Below are 18,826 nucleotides of genomic sequence, written 5' to 3' on the forward strand. Positions count from 1 at the left end.
AAGAAGCTCAAGGGGGCGCACAATGACATGATAGATAGAAAATGAATGTGTGTTGTTGTACAAAGATGATAAGTATACCCCAAGATGGGTGTATACAAGAATGGAGGAAAAAAACTCCTAAAGAGGAAAAAAGTACATTGGCTGATCACTACCAAATATGGCTACATCCTCTAAATGAGGCTCTGTCTCTAGAACTACCTCTAATAGTCTATGGGGCTCAAAATGACCTTGAATCTAAATTCTAAAATCATTGCACAAGATAATGCCCCTTTTCTTCACTTGAAGTGCACCTCAGTATCTGACAGAGCACCTTTTATGCATGCCTAACAGCTACCTATAGAAATTTTCTTCCAGATCAAAGAGAAAGAGATGGAGTTACCCTTACTTATGTATCACTTCATTTTCTTACATCTTGCTTGCCTCTTGAGCTGTGACCTAGCACTCTGATACCACGAGAAGAATGCGAGGGAGAGGATGAGCTTCAACTCCTCATCACAAGCAAATACACATAGATAAGAGTAGACAAGAACACAAGCAAACACACATAGATAAGAGTAGACAAGCACACATGAGAGATGGATGGAGTTTGTGTTTCCCATTGAGGAGCTTGAGCTTCTCATAAGCAAACATAAATAGATAAGAGTAGATAAGCACACAAGAGAGATGGATGAATGAATTTTCTTCTATTCTCTTCTCTTCCCTAAAACTATTAACATAAAGAGATACTATAAGGGAAAGTACTCTCCTACTATAACATATAAAGGTCAGTCATAATGTGAACCCAACTTTATGATCTAGTGCATAACTACTATGCCATAACTCTAGTACACCAAAATGGACATCACATACTTGTAAACCACTGGTATGCTGGCATATCACCCAGAATCTCACTAATACCAAAGCTATCACCTAGGCAGGTCATCTATGTTCATTCACTAGTTAAGCTCAATATCTCAACACTTCCAATCTCAGAGTTTGAGAACGATCCTACAATTGTAGGTAGGATAGAATCTATGGAGCTTGGTTAGGGGATACTAAAAGACTTTCATTAGTAAATGATTTCTCCTTCTATTGTCCTTCGGGGATGTCCATGGATTATACATCTTATAGGATGTTATCATATTTTAGAAGATATGAACATGATTGATCCTTCTAGTGTCCTTGGAGAGCTGGCTATGGATTATGCATCTTGCAGGATGTTCATGTTTCAAGAGACACTATGGTCATGCTTATGAACTTTTATGGTCTAGAGTATTCTTGGGGTGATTAGCATTAGCTCATGCATCACCTCTTTTATACATGAGTAGTTATCATTTTGCAGAAAGACCGCCTTGGAGAGAGGATGTTGATTAGGGACATTGATTGTATATTGATGGAAAGCCTTATATACACAAGGTAATATAGCTAGACTCAAGGCATAGGTAGATCTAAATAGCACCAACTAAAAACATGAGGAGAGTCAAAGTCATGAGGATTACATGCCTTGTAACATAGTAAGATATGTAGTAATTGTTGCTATTGGATGTCAATATATAGGAGATGAGATTTTGATAAACTATCCTTGCCACATAGTGGTTTTGTGATGACACCTACTCTATACTCATTATTGTATCTTTTGATATATCATGATAACACTACTTACTCTCTTTTCATGATATAATGTTTGTAACTTTGAAAAATGAAAATCAAATATAAAATAGTAAAGCTAGTGTAAAATAGATTTTGCCCATTATGGTTTTTGAATGTATCCTCAAACATTAAAAAAATTAAAGTAAATATCCAATTTTAAAATCTTAAGATAAGATTGCATTAGCACTTACCATGTAATCAAAGCAAAAAATGGATAAAGACAATGTCTAGGTATAAAAGAGTGGCTTAAGCATGATAAGTTTGTTGGAATTAGGGTTGCAGGAATGCACACACAACTTCAAGAAGATGAGGAAGCTTGAGCACAACACAGTAGTGTATTATGAGTGCCAAAAATGAAAGATAACTAGCCCTAGAAGATAATGGGCGTATATACAATGCACGGGGGAAAAAACCTCCTAGTGAGGGAAAAAGTGCCCCGGCGGTCCTAAGTGTGTTCACACACATCACTACTATAATATGGTAACAAATCCCCCCTGGAGTGATGCGGTGAATAAGAGCTAGCACTCATGTATAGGGAAGTGTCTAGCTATGTGGACGAATCCACAAAAGGGAGCAAGCCCAAAGCTTTGCGAAAAGCTTCGAACTTCTCACGAGGCAGAGCCTTTGTGAAAAGGTCTGCAAGGTTATCCTGTGTTGGCACATAAGCCAAACTGATCTCTCCTGCAGAGAGTCTCTCCCTGACATAATGGTAGTGCACCTCAATGTGCTTCGTACGAGCATGGAACACTGGGTTCCGCGCAACTGCCAATGCGCTCTGACTGTCAGTGAAGATGGTGGTGGCAGATGGCTGCCCAACACCCAAATCAGCCATAAGGCGTCTGAGCCACACACACTCAACCGTAGCTGTGAAAGCTGCCCTGTACTCAGCTTCACAACTAGAAGTGGCCACAGTAGGCTGCTTCTTGCTCAACCATGATATGCATGAGCTTCCAAGCATGAAGCAAAAACCACTCGTGGACATGCGTGTGTCATAACAACCAGCCCAGTCAGAATCTGAAAAAACGTGTAAATCTGGCGGCAATGATCCCCCCTTGGGATAAAACAACCCAAGATGCCGAGTACCACTCAAATAGCGAAAGATACGCTTCACTGCCTGCCAATGCTTAATGCCTGGGCTATGCATAAATCTGCTCACCTGTGAGACTGCAAACTGAATGTCTGGCTTCGTAATGCATACATAAATGAGGCAACCAACAGCTGTCTGATAGAGTGTGACATCAAAGTGATCTCCAGCATCATGAAGACTCAACTTCAAACCTGTCTCCATTGGAGTAGCAATAGGCTTGCAGTCTTCAAGGCCAAATCTCCGCAACAATGTTTCAATATACTTTGTCTGACACAAAGCAATACCTCCATCACACTGCTTAAATTGTATCCCCAAATAATGATGCAAATGCCCCAAATCTGACATCTCAAAAGAGGCATTCAAATCAGCCTTAAAATCAGCAATATGACTCTCATTTGGTCCTGTGAGCAGCATGTCATCGACATAGAGAGCAATGATTAGATGTACACCATCCACACGTTTAGCATACAAAGTGCTTTCTGTTGGACTATTCTGAAACCCATGTGCAGTCAAATATGCATGTATTTTTTCATACCAAGCTCGTGGAGCTTGCTTTAAACCATATAAAGCCTTTTTTAACCTGCACACTTTGTTTTCCTGCCCTCTTTGAAGAAAACCACGAGGCTGCGATACATACACCTCCTCATGCAAATCTCCATTTAAGAACGCAGTCTTTATGTCCAGCTGATGTACATTCCAACCATTATGAGCTGCTAATGCACAGATGCTACGAACAGTGGTCATACGACATGTGGGAGCAAAAGTCTCATCAAAATCAATGCCCTTCTCTTGAGCATAACCTTTTGCAACAAGCCTAGCCTTATGGCGATCCACTGTGCCATCAGGCTTACGCTTCAATTTGTATACCCACTTAGTGCCAATGGCCTTCTTGCCAGGGGGCAAGTCACATAAAGACCATGTACCATTCTTCATAATAGCATCGTATTCTGCTTGCATAGCAGCCATCCAATTTTCTGAACTTTGTGCCTCATCAAATGAAACAGGCTCACTTTCATCGCACATACTAGAAACAGCCAATGCATAACAATCTGACGCATAAGAGGCACCATGAGAGCCAGAACGAGTGCGACTAGACAAAGGGGCATCCAACTTGCTGTCACGCAAAGTCTGCACCAGCCATCTAGGCATATTCCTAGAGCCCTCAATCTCTTGTCTCTCATCCTCAAGTGCATCATGCACATCTGCATCAGATATAGGCTGATCTGTGCCATCATTTAAAACCTGCATAGGCTGAAAAACTGCCTCATGAGGTATTGCACTTGACTGTGCACCACTGAAAAGAGGCAACAATGTATCATAGACATCACGTGAGCTGATATCTGTCTCCTTAGTACATGAAACCAAGGGCTGAACTGCATCTTCCACAAATACAACATCACGGCTAACCAAAATGCGCTTTGTCTGTGGATGATACAAACGATAGCCTTTGCTCTCAGCACTATATCCAACAAAAATACATTTGACAGCTTTGTCATCCAATTTTCTGCGATGTTGCACAGGCACTAATGCATATGCCAGGCAACCAAAAACACGTAAATGGCCAACAGATGGCTTGCGGCCATGCCATGCCTCATATGGAGTGACAACCTGTAATGCTTTGGTGGGACACCTGTTTAGTACATAAGTGGCACACATGACAGCCTCAAGCCAAAAACCATGTGGTAGACTTTGACTCTTAACCATACATCTTGCCATTTCCATGAGAGACCTGTTTTTTCTCTCAGCCACACCATTTTGCTGTGGTGTATACGGCACTGTACATTGGTGTTTTATCCCACGCTCAGCCAGAAATGCATTAAATTCTGAAGACATATACTCCCCCCCTCGATCTGAACGGAGGGTGCCCATCTTACTTTCTGACACATTTTCAGCCATAACCAAAAACTGTTTGAAGCACAAAAACACTTCGGACTTTGCCTTCAAAGGATATACCCATGCATGCCTGGTAAAATCATCAATGAAAGTCACGAAGTAAAGGTAGTTTCCAAATGATGGAGTTTGCATGGGACCACAAACATCACTATGAACAAGCTGCAATCTGCGTTCAGCTCTCACTGATCCATCTTTGGGAAAGGAAGCACGCTGCATTTTACCCAATATGCAGCCCTCACAAACATGCTTGACAGGTGCCTCAAGCTTAGGCAAAGAAGACACCATTTCAGATTTCTGCAGGCGCAGCAAACTTGCAAAATTCAGATGACCAAAACGTGCATGCCACAGTTTTGCATTTGAAATAGCCTGCGTATCCATAATAGCACATGCTGAATCCTCTACACATTTGCCATCCATATTGAGCTTATACAGCCCTCGACATAGTGAACCAGATGCTACAATGATGTCACCACAAGAGAGATCATGAACAGTACATCTGTCATCCACAAATTTTACAACCAAACCTGTTTTGGCAAATGCGGAGACTGACAGCAGATTCTTTTTGATCCCTGGCACATACAATGCATCAAAAAGTGTAAAGGTGTTGCCATTTGCAACATTCAGCACAATCTGTCCAACTCCTTTAACGGGATAAGAGGAGTTATTGGCACAAGTGACAGTATTCCCTGTGGGAGCAGACTCAAGGAAAGTGAATAAACTGCGCTGCGAGGTGATATGCTTAGTGGCACCACTGTCAAAGTACCATACATCTGAATCTACTGCAGACATACATGTGTCATGCAAAGATGGGTCATAACTGCACTGCGCATTGAATGCCCATTCTGTATCTAGCACAACATTAGCAGATTCATTGTTAGAAGGAGAGGCATCTGCAACAGCCATACCAGCCTCTTTCTTCTTAGCCTCTTTCGCAGCCAGCTTAGGACACGCTTTGATGACATGATCATTTCCCTTACAGTACTTGCAAAATGTCTTCTGTTTGTCACCCTTCTTCTCATCTTTGTCTTCCTTCTTTGGTTGCGCAGCATTTGCAGATTTCTGCTTACTAGAAGAAAAGCCAGCTTTACCTTTCCCGCTTCTCTGACTAGCACCGAAAGCTTGATCTGCGACACGCATATTATTCCTGTTTTGCCTTGACTGGTCTTCTTGCAGCAAAACAGAAACTAACTCCTCAAATGATAAGGCATTGGGATTGCCTTTCATCATCAAGCGAAGAGTGGAAGCAAAACCCTGATAAGAATCTGGTAGACCATTCAAAACAGTCTGCACAAGTGAACTGTCTGACAGGATTTCATCTGCAGAAATGAGCTGCTCTTTGAAATCCTTGATCTTTGTCAAAAAGCTATCCATAGAATCACCTTCGTTCATATGCTCATTCTCCAACTGTTTTCGGAGGTAAGCAACACGAGCCTCATTTCTTGCCTGATACAATGTGGCAAGTACATCCCAAGCATCCTTAGAAGTCTTGCAGGAGCGAATATGTGGGATAATGGTACGTTTGACAGACAGCGCAATCAAGGCATGAGCCTGCGCATCTCTACCATCCCAACGAATCTGCTCTGCTGAAAGTGGTGGTTCTCGAACAGCTGCTACAGCACTTGTGCCTGCACCATCATCAACAGTACCTGTTTCTGATGTGTTTGCAGCATTCCCAGCCACAATAGGACGTGCATCAATACCCTGCACAATGTTCCATAACCCCTTTGCTACCAATACATGTCGCATCATATATGCCCATAATGGATAGTTGGTGCCATCCAACTTATCCTCAGCAGCCAACATGCGGAATACATCATTGTTGTCAGCCATGGCCAATGACTGTACTACTAGATGTAAATGCTGTCTGTAAGAGGTAAACCTGTATAAAATCGACCTGTGCTATGTAGCACAGCCCAAAACAGACGAATGGGCACCTGTCCTGCAGATTTTAATCTTGACAGAAAATCTGCAGAGTAGGACGATTTTGCCTGCGCAGTACTTGGAATGCAAAAACGGAGGGCGAAATGACTTCAGATCAAAATTCTGAAACGACCAAGCCCTACGGGCTCTCCCACGGCATATACTAACCTGCAGACGCTCGTGAAACCTCGTTGCAATCGGAGGAGATGAAGCGGCAGGTGCCGGTGATGCTGCCCGGGAGGAGGAAGCCTGCTCTGATACCAATTGTTGGAATTAGGGTTGCAGGAATGCACACACAACTTCAAGAAGATGAGGAAGCTTGAGCACAACACAGTAGTGTATTATGAGTGCCAAAAATGAAAGATAACTAGCCCTAGAAGATAATGGGCGTATATACAATGCACGGGGGAAAAAACCTCCTAGTGAGGGAAAAAGTGCCCCGGCGGTCCTAAGTGTGTTCACACACATCACTACTATAATATGGTAACAAAGTTTTCAAAGAGAAATGGGGGAGAGAGATAGAGATAAACAGAGAGAGAGAGAGAGAGAGAGAGAGAGAGAGAGAGAGAGAGAGAGAGAGAGCGTGAGGAAAGAAAATGTTCATTTACTATAAGGTATTTGAACAACATATATCCATCCATTTTTTGAGAGTTTGGCCAAAGTTCATGTTTTCCTTTGAAATTTAGTGCAATACCTTAATGTAATTTTTTGCTCCTTTAATAATCTTTTTAAATAATCTTCACATAAGGAAACCCTAAAAAATATGCTTCAACTAAGAAAAGGTATATGCTACTAGTTCACAATATGAAAGATCTTGTTGGTGTATATGGGACCCCCATAACAGAATCTACATAATATTTTAAAAAAGAATTCAAACGCTACAAGGATTTTATGAGAAATTATCAAATGCATGTCGTATAAATTTTTTAGTTTTTTGGATCACTAACCTTGTCCTACTATTGTGTTCTCTTTGAAGCCTTATTTTGAGATACTTTTTTCCACTTTTATTTTAAGAAGCTTTAAAAGTAAACTTTTTTCGATATGACTTGTATTAAACCATGCAAATAGAATTTCCTTTTGGACAAAACCATTTCTTTCTTTTAAAATAAAAAAATGCAACTAGTTTAGGAATACTTGCTCTTTTTTTATATATTCAAAATTATTCCAACTGGCACACTATTTTTATCCCATCCATATGCATGTATCTTCAATCTAGAAAAAGTAGACACTACTAGTTTATAACATTTGATATGAAATATGTTTTTGGTGCAAAAGGGACAATCATGATGAAGATAACCTTTATGGAATTTTCAAAACGACAGTCAAACACTAAAAGATTGTTATAAGAAATTCTTAAATGCATATGGAATGCATGTCATATAAAAATTCTAGTTTTTGGATCCCTAACAACTTTTTGTGCTACTATTGTGTGTTGAGAATAGCTCTTTAAAAGAGCATACGTTTGGAAGGATCATTAGTTTTTTTCATTTTTGTTTTCAAAAGCTATGAAACTAACCTTTTTTTCCATAGAAATTGTATTAATCCATGTAAAAAGATTTGCCTTTTAGAAAAAAAACTTTTCTTTCTTTCGTTCTTTTTCAAAAGCTATTCCAAGTGACATTTTGATGCTCCGTAAGCCGCATGAAGCAATATTCTTTTTGTGTGCTATGATATAATACTAGTGCAGGTATCATAGCATACAAATAGGTGCACGAGTGCATATATTTGTAGAAAAACCATGTAATACCAATAGCAGAAAAACCATGTAATACCAATAGCAGAAAAAAATTGTCAAAATCTTTGAAAGTCAAGAACTAGCTAATTTGCAAGTGTTTGAAAGTTTGAAAGTTGAGAACTAGCTAATCTGAGTGGTACTCACCCTGAAACCAATTCTCATCAGTCCTTTGGTAGCTACATTCATGGTTACTTGTGTTGATCCAAATTTGAAATTAAAAGGTCCTTATTTGAAATTAAGAGGTCCTTATTTGAAATTAAGAGGGCCTTGTTTGGAATTAAAAGGTCCTTGTTTGAAATTTGTGAAAAGAGAGGAATTGTGATACATCTAGCATATGAATTGGGTGCTCGATGTAGTTCTTTTGATCGATTCTTTTTCGACATATGTCCTTTTTGTTAGGGGACACACGAAAAACCACTGACATGACATGCGTGAATTTCAGATGTGGTGGTGGATGCCCAAGTCATATAATCATGTCCATTGGGGGGGGGGGGGGGGGGGGGGGTCATCCAAGTGGACAATTGCAACACTTGCCTATATTAAATATTAATAAGTATTATTTATATCACAAAATTTGATATAAAATGGTGATTAGGGGCCATGAGCCAGAGCTCAATTATATTGTCCCGCAGCTTCACACGGCCCATTCACCGCGCCTGTGCCAGGCCCAGAAGAGAGAGAGCACAGCCCCCCCGCCACACACTAAACCTGTGTAATTAAGGGCTGTGATATCTCTCTTCCGGTGCTGACCCTGGCTTGAAACTGCCAATAAGGTTTACCACTTGAAGTTCAGCGCAGTAGCTGTTGCATGTGAGTACTAAGGGTTGATTGATTCAAGAATAAATCTAATAGTGTGCGACTCTGTGATTGCATGTGTGTGTGTGTGTTTTGGGGGTGGGTGGGGTTGGAGGTAGGTGTGTGTGTGTGTGTATGTGTATGCTATGGTGGCTATCCTAAGCTTTAGTCCTATGGTTTTCAACCTACTCCTCTCATGAATCATGCTAATTTGGCTATCCTAGGCTTTAATCCTAGGGTTTTTAACCTACTCCTCTCAAGAATAAAGAATTTTAAGAAGGTTGTAAAAAAGGATTCCAAGATTAAGATAATGAATATTCTCCGTTCCTAGCATTTTCACACACTGTGAGCCATCCTTTTCTCATTTCTTCCAGGATAAGGAGCTTATCAATGAAATTTGTCTTTTCTTCTCTTATCTTGCTTCTTAATTTTTGTTCATTCTCATCATCAACCCTTCTTTTGAGTTCTTTATCACAATTTTCCAACTGCACACTAAAAATTGGTACGCTTTCGAGCAACATTTAATTAGGGAATCCATTAAACCAAAAAAATATTATATTTAACAATCAATCAAGAGAAAATGTAATGATGGAATGAATCAAAGAATGAATATTCAATATCAAGATTCCATTTTTAATTATCAATGTTTACCCTCCTACAGATTTATCACCTTCAACAATGAATTTGCATAGAAATTGTATTTAAATTGGATTTAGATTCATAATTTCAATGATTATATATTAAAAATAAGAGATTGCATCTTCCTATTTATGAATTTGACATCTATCAAGGAATCCAGGCTTCAAATACTTTACTTCTTCATGAATTTGCTTTGAAATTGTGTTTTAGAATTCATAAATTTTCGTTGAAATATGTAGGAATGTGTAAAAGTCGTGATTTGGGTGACCAAATAATCTCCCTTCCATCTGAAGAGGCGTCACAATATGTAGTGTCCCTTTATATCAACCCTAGTGTCCCCACTTAAAGGCCTAGGGATATCAACACTAGTGTCACCACTTAAAAGTTTATGCTTAGGGATATGAAGTTGATGACCTTATATCATTAGTCCAAGGTAACTCTCCATCCAAATGTGGGAAATTTGACAACATATCTTCTTGTTAAAGACAAGCTCAAAACAAGCAACATAAAAATTTACGAAACTTTAAAAAAATGGCATTAAATGGGGATGATGCTTTAATAATGAGTTAATGGATAAATAATCATTTTTTTTGGTGATTTAGAATAATTAATGATAATTAAGAGAGAAAAAATAAGGATAACCAAGGGTGGTAAATGATTAGTAATAAGGTCTGTAAAGTAAGTGGAATGGTTAGAAGTTTGGTATGTGTTGGAATGATTTTAGAATGAAAAATAATGAATTTTTTAAGAGAAATGTTCGTTGAAAATAATGGGTATCTAGGGAGACTTGACAGGTAGGGAATAAAGTGGGAAACTTGGTGACCCCCACAAGAGTGTGTATGATGATGGTGATTCAGACGGCCTGGGTCGACCGCTACCATGCCAACCTTAAGTGGTTGGGACAACAATGATCTTCCATTGACTGTTATGGGAAATGGAAAGGGATGTCTTGGGTTGACAAGATCTTCTCTTTTTCCCTCTGAAATGGCCCCTTTGTCTCCTTCCTCATCTGTAGTCTGTGTTGGGGACTCTGAAGTGGAATGCTTCCACCACAGTAGGGATCTCTCACCTTGTTGATCTGTGGGATTAGCCCCTGTTGGGGTGGAGGGATCAACATGAAATAGGTGTTCTGTTTGGAGTGTCCAGTGTTGGGGTGGAGGGATGAACATAAAATAGGTGTTATGTTTGGAGTGTCCAGGGCTGATAAGGAACTTCTGCCCAGCATACCAGTCCTGTTTCCTCACCAGTGAATGGTGGATCTTGGTCCAAGGACTGGCCTTGGTTGTGAAGCCAAATCCTGTGTTGAGGCCTCTTACCAGAGTCATTTACTATGCTTTGATCAAAACTTAACTGAATGTTAAACATGTTAATAAGGAATGTGACTTAAGGTGGGACCCTGGTATTTGGCACAAGAGTAGTGGTCTTGGTTGGAGTCAAATCATGTGTTGAGGCCTCTTACCAGAGTCATTTACTATGCTTTGAGCAAAAATGAACTGAATGTTTAATAAGAAATGTAACTTGAGGTGGGACCCTGGTATTTGTGCAGATGGAAAGATCTATGGAATCTAGCTTTACCAATCGGGGCCCTGCCAATTGGGATAAAACTTCAAATGAGCTTAGGGAAATGCAATAGATGCAGAACTACCAGTGATGATTCTTGGCATGCTTTTTGGGGCTGTCCTGCCCTAAGGATGAGGTGGATCCAGTTGGAGAGATGGGTGATGTTCGTTTCGGGGGCTAAGGTCACTTGGCCTCACTAATTGTTGGGCAAATCTATGGGGCCAACTAAAGAAAGCAATACCACCTTGGGAATGATAAGATTCACTATACTGCAGGGAATATGGTGCTCTTGAAATCTGATGTTGGACTATGGGGTTTATTCATTATGTTCATGTGGACATGTTAAAAAGATTATCACTTTCTTTGAAGGTGCTCTTGCAAGGGTTATCCCTAACCCAGTTTGGGTGTTTACGGCCAAGGGAAGAGTCTATAGGGTTATCCCTTACCCAGTGGTGGGTAGTGTAGGTTAAATAAACCACAGCCCCGGGGGGGAGAGAGAATCAACAAGATTGCATCAACACATGTATTTGCACGAGAGAGAGAGAGAGAGAGAGAGAGAGAGAGAGAGAGAGAACTTGCTTCAGATTGACTGCATACAAAAAATATTACATGAGGGTCTTTTATATAGGCACATGGCCCAAACCTAAAAGTAGGTGCACTAAAGTGCATTCACACTAACCCACACTTACATAAGAGACTATTCATATGCCCATATGTGCATCCACTCCTTGTCCCCTCTAGGAGGTACATAAGTGGAGATGACCTACATCCAATAGGCAGGACTTTGTGTTTATGGTCAAGGAAAGAGTCTATAGGAAAGTGCTTCCTAACATGATTGAAAACATGTAACACAGCTGCATTGCCCTCTAATAACCCATGGACATGTCCAAGTGATCATGTGTTCTATGATGCATTGTTCAAGCCCACCTTTTCTCAAATTTATTTTTTCTTTATTTGATGTTTTCACCACTATTTCATGTTTTCACCTCAAACGCAACTACTACCTGAAACATTTTGCCTTACAAAAGTTGTCAATATTCTTGATGCAGAGGGAGAAATGCAACCTCCTGCTCTCTAGTGCCACTTACCATTGTAACCTTGAAGGCTGGAAGGAATAATAACTACATGATTAAGGTGGTACCATAAATTTAGCTCGCATTCATCTCCATTAAAAAAACACACATAGAAACAACACCACAACATTAGGGACCCATTTATAAATTCCCTTAGCTTGTAGCATGGGATTTTTATTTTTATTTTCCCTTGAGTAGATCCTTCTGTAATAGGAGCTTGAACGCCCACCCAAAGGCAGCTTGGTCTCCTGCCCAAAGCTGGTAAAATTATGGCCACAAAACGGCCCTGATGCCGTGGGTATCAGGCAAGGATTTCAACTCAAGACATCACCCCTTCCCAATCACAAACGCATGCCGTTAGGTTACACACCCATTGGCTGTAGCATGGGAATTTATTAATGACTATGAATAATACAATTCAGTGGAACCTTTTAAATATGCTTTTAAAAACTCTAATTTAGCCCACATTCATCTTTAGAAAAAAATCATCACCCCATTATGGACCCAATTGAAAATACCCCCAACTTGTAGCATGGGATTCTATTAATGAAAATAAAGAATGTAATTTTCCTTTGTAGAGCCTTTTAAATAGGTTTTCAACTGTAGTTCACAACTTCCCAAGATAACAAAGCTTGCTTATTTGCATATTACAAAGAAAGTAAAAAAAAAATAAGGGACTATGGTAATAATTTAGATAAGCGATACATCATGTTGAAAAAATCAAGTAGGTCATTGTTATGAACATGTCAAAGTAAAGAAATCATACTAATCCCTCCTTAAGACTGGAGGACAAACCAACAATTGCTTACACAGTATAGGGAGTATACATGTTCATAGAGCAGGGATGCTTCAAAAATGAATGTGCATTACCAATATGCAAGGCCCTATGCACATAAATGGAAGGACTTGGTTAGCTAAACAATAACAATAAGGTTGTGAATAGAGCCCTAATTGAAACCAAAAACCTATGCATGCTATACAAAGTATAGGTAGAGCAGTACTACAAAGATCTAACCAAAACACGACAAAGAAATGACACAGCAATTTTTTAATGCTTGCTTCAGTCTCTTTTCTTCTAGATTAATATATCTTTGTAAATTTTGTGCGGCTACAATTCAAGGACTTGGTGCTAGTACCATCATCCTTCATGTTCATAAGCTTACCCTTTGCACATGTGAAATGGACCTGGACAGCTCTGCCTGGCAGCCTGCCTGCTCAGCAAGCTGCCCTCCTTCATCCTTGTCCTGTAGTCTTTTGCCTGGTCCTCTCATGGCATGTAACCTAGAGAAGACGTTAGGCTGTAGGATCAGTTGAAGAAGATGAAATGCTGTGGCACTCTTTACCTTTAGTTTACAGCTATACAAAACAAACCGCCACACAAATTGCCTGCTCAATTTCAGCGAGAACTACAGATCCATTATGTCCTGTCTGTATTGATGCAGAATGACCTACTGAAGGACAGCCAAACTGCTCAGGGTGCTGTTTTTAAGTCTTCACGGAGACCCTACCTCTTAGAAGCTTGCATCTCTCCAGTGCTTGACAACTTCCTTTACGTGCTTGTATTGGACCCCCCTGCAAAACTAAACTGCCCTCTTCAATCTTCACTCAACCTCAAAAAGCAGTCTGCCAACAGCACATTCTCTCCCAGAAAGTATCATGATCATGGTCTCTTAGGAAGTCCCCTATGTCATGGCAACTCCCAACAGCAAGCCATCTGTAGAAATGATACTTGTCAAGTCCCTCCATAACAACCGTCATAGCACAACGCCAGATTGCAAACGTAACCATGCATTCAAATCCTTGGTTACATGATCAACTCTTTATAAAACTGAGGCATGAATGTTTACAATGGCCAGATGTATCCAGGTTTTCTGGTTGTAAACCTGCCACATGTAATCTCCCATGGCTCTAATAATCGATTCCGGAGCTAAAGTAAATAGTGTAAAGTGATGGTTCACAATAATAATGCATGTAATGTCAGTCACTGTAAAGCGATGGCATATTAGTCCTTTGTAAAGACAATTTATGGATAAGGGTGGCGTTGGCCTTTTTACCTCTAATATGATAATCATGTCTGCTTCGGTAATCATCTGGAAGGCAGCATCCATATTGCGTGGTTGTAAAGTAAATAGTGTAAACCTGCCACATGTAATCTCCCATGGCTGTAATAATCGATTCCTCAAAGGAGCTAAAGTAAATAGTGTAAAGTGATGGTTCTGAATAATAATGCATGTAATGTCAGTCACTGTAAAGCGATGGCATATTAGTCCTTTGTAAAGACAACTTATGGATAAGGGTGGCCTTGGCCTTTTTACCTCTCATATGATAATCATGTCTGCTTCCATAATCATCTGGAAGGCAGCATCCATATTGCATTGTTGAGTTACGGAAACCCTGCCAGACAAGGTAGAAAATTAAAGATCCAAACAAACCTGCAGGTTATGCAGAGCCTTTTCTTCAAAAGGCTCCCAAGAACCAACTTCACCTCTCTAGAACACATGAGGTTCTGCACTCCTTCACATGATCCATTATACCAGTTTCTCAAAATTCCCTGCCATCAAACATTGCCCAGTCCTCTCAGTTTGTGTATATAATTTGGGGTTAAAAAACAGAATGTCTACGCAGTTCCAAAGGAATGGAACCAGGCTACTTTATCCCATAAAACTCACCCTCCAGGAAAGCACCAGCTCCTTTCTTCCTTCAGACAATACACCTTAAATTCTGCGCACTTTTTGACCACCCTCCTTTGATAAACCTATTTCAGCTCATTTACACCTGACATCAATGCATTTTCAATCCCTTCAAGCTTATCAGTTCTTTCCGCTTTACCACATCACATCTGCTGGCTGCAGCATGAATGTTTGACAGCAAGACATAAGGTGCAGCATTCTCAGGCTCCAGTGCAAATATGTTTTCAGCAGCTCGCTCTCCTCGCTCCACATCAGAGTGCATTCTGCAGGCACCAAGCAATGTCAACCATGACATGGAAGTAGGTTGAAATGGCATTTTATTAATTAAGTCCTCCCCATCAGCTAGCTTGCCCATCCTCCCTAGAAGGTCAATCAAATGATTGTAGTGATCCACTGACACTGCAGAATCCTGGCCATCATTAAGGGAAACAAAACACTGACTCCCCTCAACCACGAGACCTCCATGGCTGCAAGCTGTGAGCATACTTCGCAGTGTGGCCTCATCTGGGACGATACCACTGCGCTGCATCTGAAGAAAGAGATCCACAGCTTCCTTGCCCTGGCCTTGTTGGGCAAATGCCGCTACCAATATGGTCCAAGAGATCACATTTGGTTCCTGCATTTTGTTAAATACTCTCAGCACATCCTCCAAGCTGCCACATTTGGCATACATGTTGATAAGGCTATTGGCAACAACTACATCTGATTCAAACCCACAACTCAAAATGCAAGAGTGTATGTGCTTTCCTTTAGCTAGGGCTGCCTGGCTAGCAAATGCATCAAGAACACTAATCAGGGCAACTCTGTCCGGGATCAGGCCACTTACTTGCATTTGCTGGAATAGTTGCAAAGCCTCAAATCCCCTGCCATGCTGAGCGTATGCTGCAATCATGGCTGTCCATGAGACTATATTCCGATTTGGCATCATGTCAAAAACCCTTAGGGCATTATCTGTGCCACCACACTTGCCATACATGTCAACAAGAGCAGTACAAACGACAACATCCAACTCCAATCCAGCTTCCACAGTCTGACAATGGAAATGCTGACCTTCAGCCAGAGCAGTCTCACTAGTAAATGCATCCAAAATGCTCACCATAGTAATTCTATCGGGTTTAAAACCTTCATTCTGCATCTCTAAAAAGAGCTCAAAAGCTCGTTTACTGTCACCATGATGGGCATATGCTGTAATCAAAGCATTCCAAGAGATGAGATTATGCTCAGGCATCATGTCAAAAACTAGTTGTGCAGACTTCAAATCACCACACTTGTTATACATACTAATAAGAGCTGTTCCTATGGCAACATCGCATCTGAAGCCGCAGCCGACCAAGCGAGCATGCGCCTCTCTGCCTTTAGCCATGGCTGACATGCTGGCACATGTGGACAGAATGATGACGAAGGTTGACTCATTCGACATCACACCCTCCAGCTGCATTTGTTGAAAAAGTTGTAAAAACTCTTTCGTGTGTTTGCACTGGCCATACGCGGCAATCAGAGTATTCCATGTGATGACATTTCGCTCGGGCATCATGTCAAACACACTCCATGCATTCTCCAAGCTAACACATTTGGCATACATGTTGACAAGAGAGTTTCCTAAGGTGACCTCCAAACGCAATCCTGTGCCCAAAATGACACTGTGTATTCGTTTGCCATCTGCCAAAACTGACTGGCTGGCACATGCATCAAGAATCAACAAGAAGGTCACTTTGCTAGGAATCCAAGCTTCCTCCTGCATTTGTTGAAAAAGCTCAAGGGTTTTCTTGGCCTCGCCATGTTGGGAAAATGCTGCAATCAAAACATTCCATGACACCACGCTCTGATCCGGCATTCTATGGAACAGATCTTGTGCATCATACAAACATCCACACTTTCCGTACATATTGATCAAGGCAGTGACAACCACAAGCTCTGACTCAAAATCTCTACCCCCAACAATGAGGGCATGGATGGTTTTTCCAGATGAAAGCAATTTATGGTTGGCACACACAGAAAGAATGCAAACAAAAGTATGGTCATTGGGAAGCTCACCTTGTTGCTGCATTTGCTGAAAAAGATGGAGGGCTGTCTCACCACGGCAAAGGTGATGGGCATGGGCATGATGATGGTCATGATCGTGATGGTGGACATGGACATGGGCTGATATCATGAAGGTCCAAGAGAAGACATCTGGCTGGTTTATTTTGGCAAAAAGGTCAGATGCATCCTGCAGGGCTCCACATTTGGCATACATCTGCAAGAGGAGGTTTCTGAGGTAGCGGTTTCTCAGGTGCCCAGTTTTACGGATGTGGGCATGGATGCGTTTGCCTTCAAGGAGGGCTTTTGCATTCCCACAGTGCCGCAAAAGGGCAGCATAAAGACTAGAATCCACTGCAAGTCCGGGTTCATCGAGCCTCTCAAGGGTCTTCTCCCATGGAACCTCGCTCCACTCCCTCTCTGTTGTCTTCTTACATGCGCGATTCTTGCTTGCGCAGATGGACAGAGAAGAAAACTGCTGCAGGGGGCTGGCTTCTGTAGAATACAGCCCTTCGCTCCATCCATTGCCCCTTGACAAATAGAACGTTTCCACAGGTGCTATGCGGTGGCTGGCACGTCTTTGCAAGGGGACTTTTAATTTGCCTCCCACATTCATCCGTCCCAACTAACACACAGGGTGTGCTTGTTTGAGTTTTTGAAATGTCCCCTCTACGGGGGACCTTTCACACTCTAAACATTTTATTTTCGCATTTTCAAAGAAAAAAAGGAATTTAGTGCATTTTAGTTTTCATTTATATTGCTTTCAAGAAATCCTTGTCAAATTTTCAAGTTATCAAATTGTATGATAAATTGAAAAAAATTGTTCGAGTCTTCAATTGTATGATAAATGAAAACAATGTTTCGTACGAGTTGGGCCATGGGTGTGGCTCATGTTGTGCTCATCACCCTTTCTCCTCCACCATGTTGCTTTATCACCCAAGGGTAGTTTATGAGTTAATCTTGTTCAAATATTTTCATTCAAATGCTTAGTTAAGCCAGGTATCAAACAATCTAAAAAGGTAGAAAGAGTATCACAAAGAGTTAATCTCTTTGAGTATTTTCATTCAAATGCTTAGTGTAAGGGGAAAAGAGACACTATTGAATCACAAAATTTTAAAAAGGTAGACACCACCTTACTGGAAAAAGATTGTTCTTTTGTAATTTGCTGATTGAAATGATACCACGTTATCTTGAGCATGCTAATGTAGCTTTACTTAATCAAAATAAGAAGCTTATTCTAAGGAATAGGTTGTTGTCTTGCTTGCAGCATTACACTTCATTCCACATGATTAACTATCCCCATACATGGCATGATGGCACATTGGAGAGAATGCTTATCATATGTATCATGAAAACATAGATCCCTACTATGCAAAGGGGATGCAAGGTTCATAGATAATGCTTTATTTGCATAGTGAACTGTGATGTAATTCCCCACCATAAAGAATTGTGATAGAGCATGATGCTAAATTCAACTCCCCAAAATTTTCCTCTAATGCTAGAGTTTTTACTTATATGTTTTATGCTTAGTTCATAAAGCATATTACTATAGTAAACATAACATACATAAGGCATTCATGATTTGGTGGTTGAGTATGAGTAATTTTTTGTTAGTCCCAAAGGGGAGCATGACTTGGAGGAGAGCTTGACATGAGCTTTTCCCTTTCCAAGCATAGCTTTGGGTAGGAATTCTTTAGTGACATCACTTCTACAAGATAAGTCTAAGTCTATCAAAGCCACTTTGTATGGTGACTATGATGTCACCTTTGCCTACATGCTTAGAGCA

The 18,826-nt window shown here is 40.7% G+C and overlaps 1 protein-coding gene across 18 annotated transcripts; it reads right to left on the reverse strand.

Moving 5' to 3' along the window:
* Positions 1 to 13,421: 13,421 nt before the first annotated feature.
* Positions 13,422 to 17,685, reverse strand: LOC147629990 (pentatricopeptide repeat-containing protein At5g27110-like). Of its 18 annotated transcripts, XM_086811564.1 has the most exons (7): positions 17,056 to 17,685; positions 16,303 to 16,812; positions 15,848 to 16,206; positions 15,001 to 15,637; positions 14,817 to 14,882; positions 14,647 to 14,725; positions 13,422 to 14,470 (listed from the first exon to the last, which is right to left on the reverse strand). In XM_086811564.1, the coding sequence occupies exons 1-4, from the start codon at positions 17,654 to 17,656 to the stop codon at positions 15,113 to 15,115; spliced, it is 1,995 nt and encodes a 664-aa protein (XP_086667690.1). In that variant the 5' UTR covers positions 17,657 to 17,685; the 3' UTR covers positions 13,422 to 14,470; positions 14,647 to 14,725; positions 14,817 to 14,882; positions 15,001 to 15,112. The 18 variants fall into 18 exon arrangements, with proteins under 18 accessions (XP_086667690.1, XP_086667685.1, XP_086667688.1 ...); XM_086811559.1 differs by having other exon boundaries at positions 15,848 to 17,685; XM_086811562.1 differs by having other exon boundaries at positions 15,001 to 15,284; positions 15,508 to 17,685.
* Between the last annotated feature and the right edge of the window lie 1,141 nt (positions 17,686 to 18,826).

Source organism: Cibotium barometz, chromosome 17, assembly GCF_041138505.1.
Source record: "Cibotium barometz isolate CiBa-2024 chromosome 17, ASM4113850v1, whole genome shotgun sequence".
NCBI classification, from domain to species: domain Eukaryota; kingdom Viridiplantae; phylum Streptophyta; class Polypodiopsida; order Cyatheales; family Cibotiaceae; genus Cibotium; species Cibotium barometz.

Excerpts from the sequence above, each read along its gene's own strand:
- LOC147629990 (XM_086811554.1), bottom strand. The coding sequence starts at position 17,656 with ATGAATGTGGGAGGCAAATTAAAAGTCCCCTTGCAAAGACGTGCCAGC.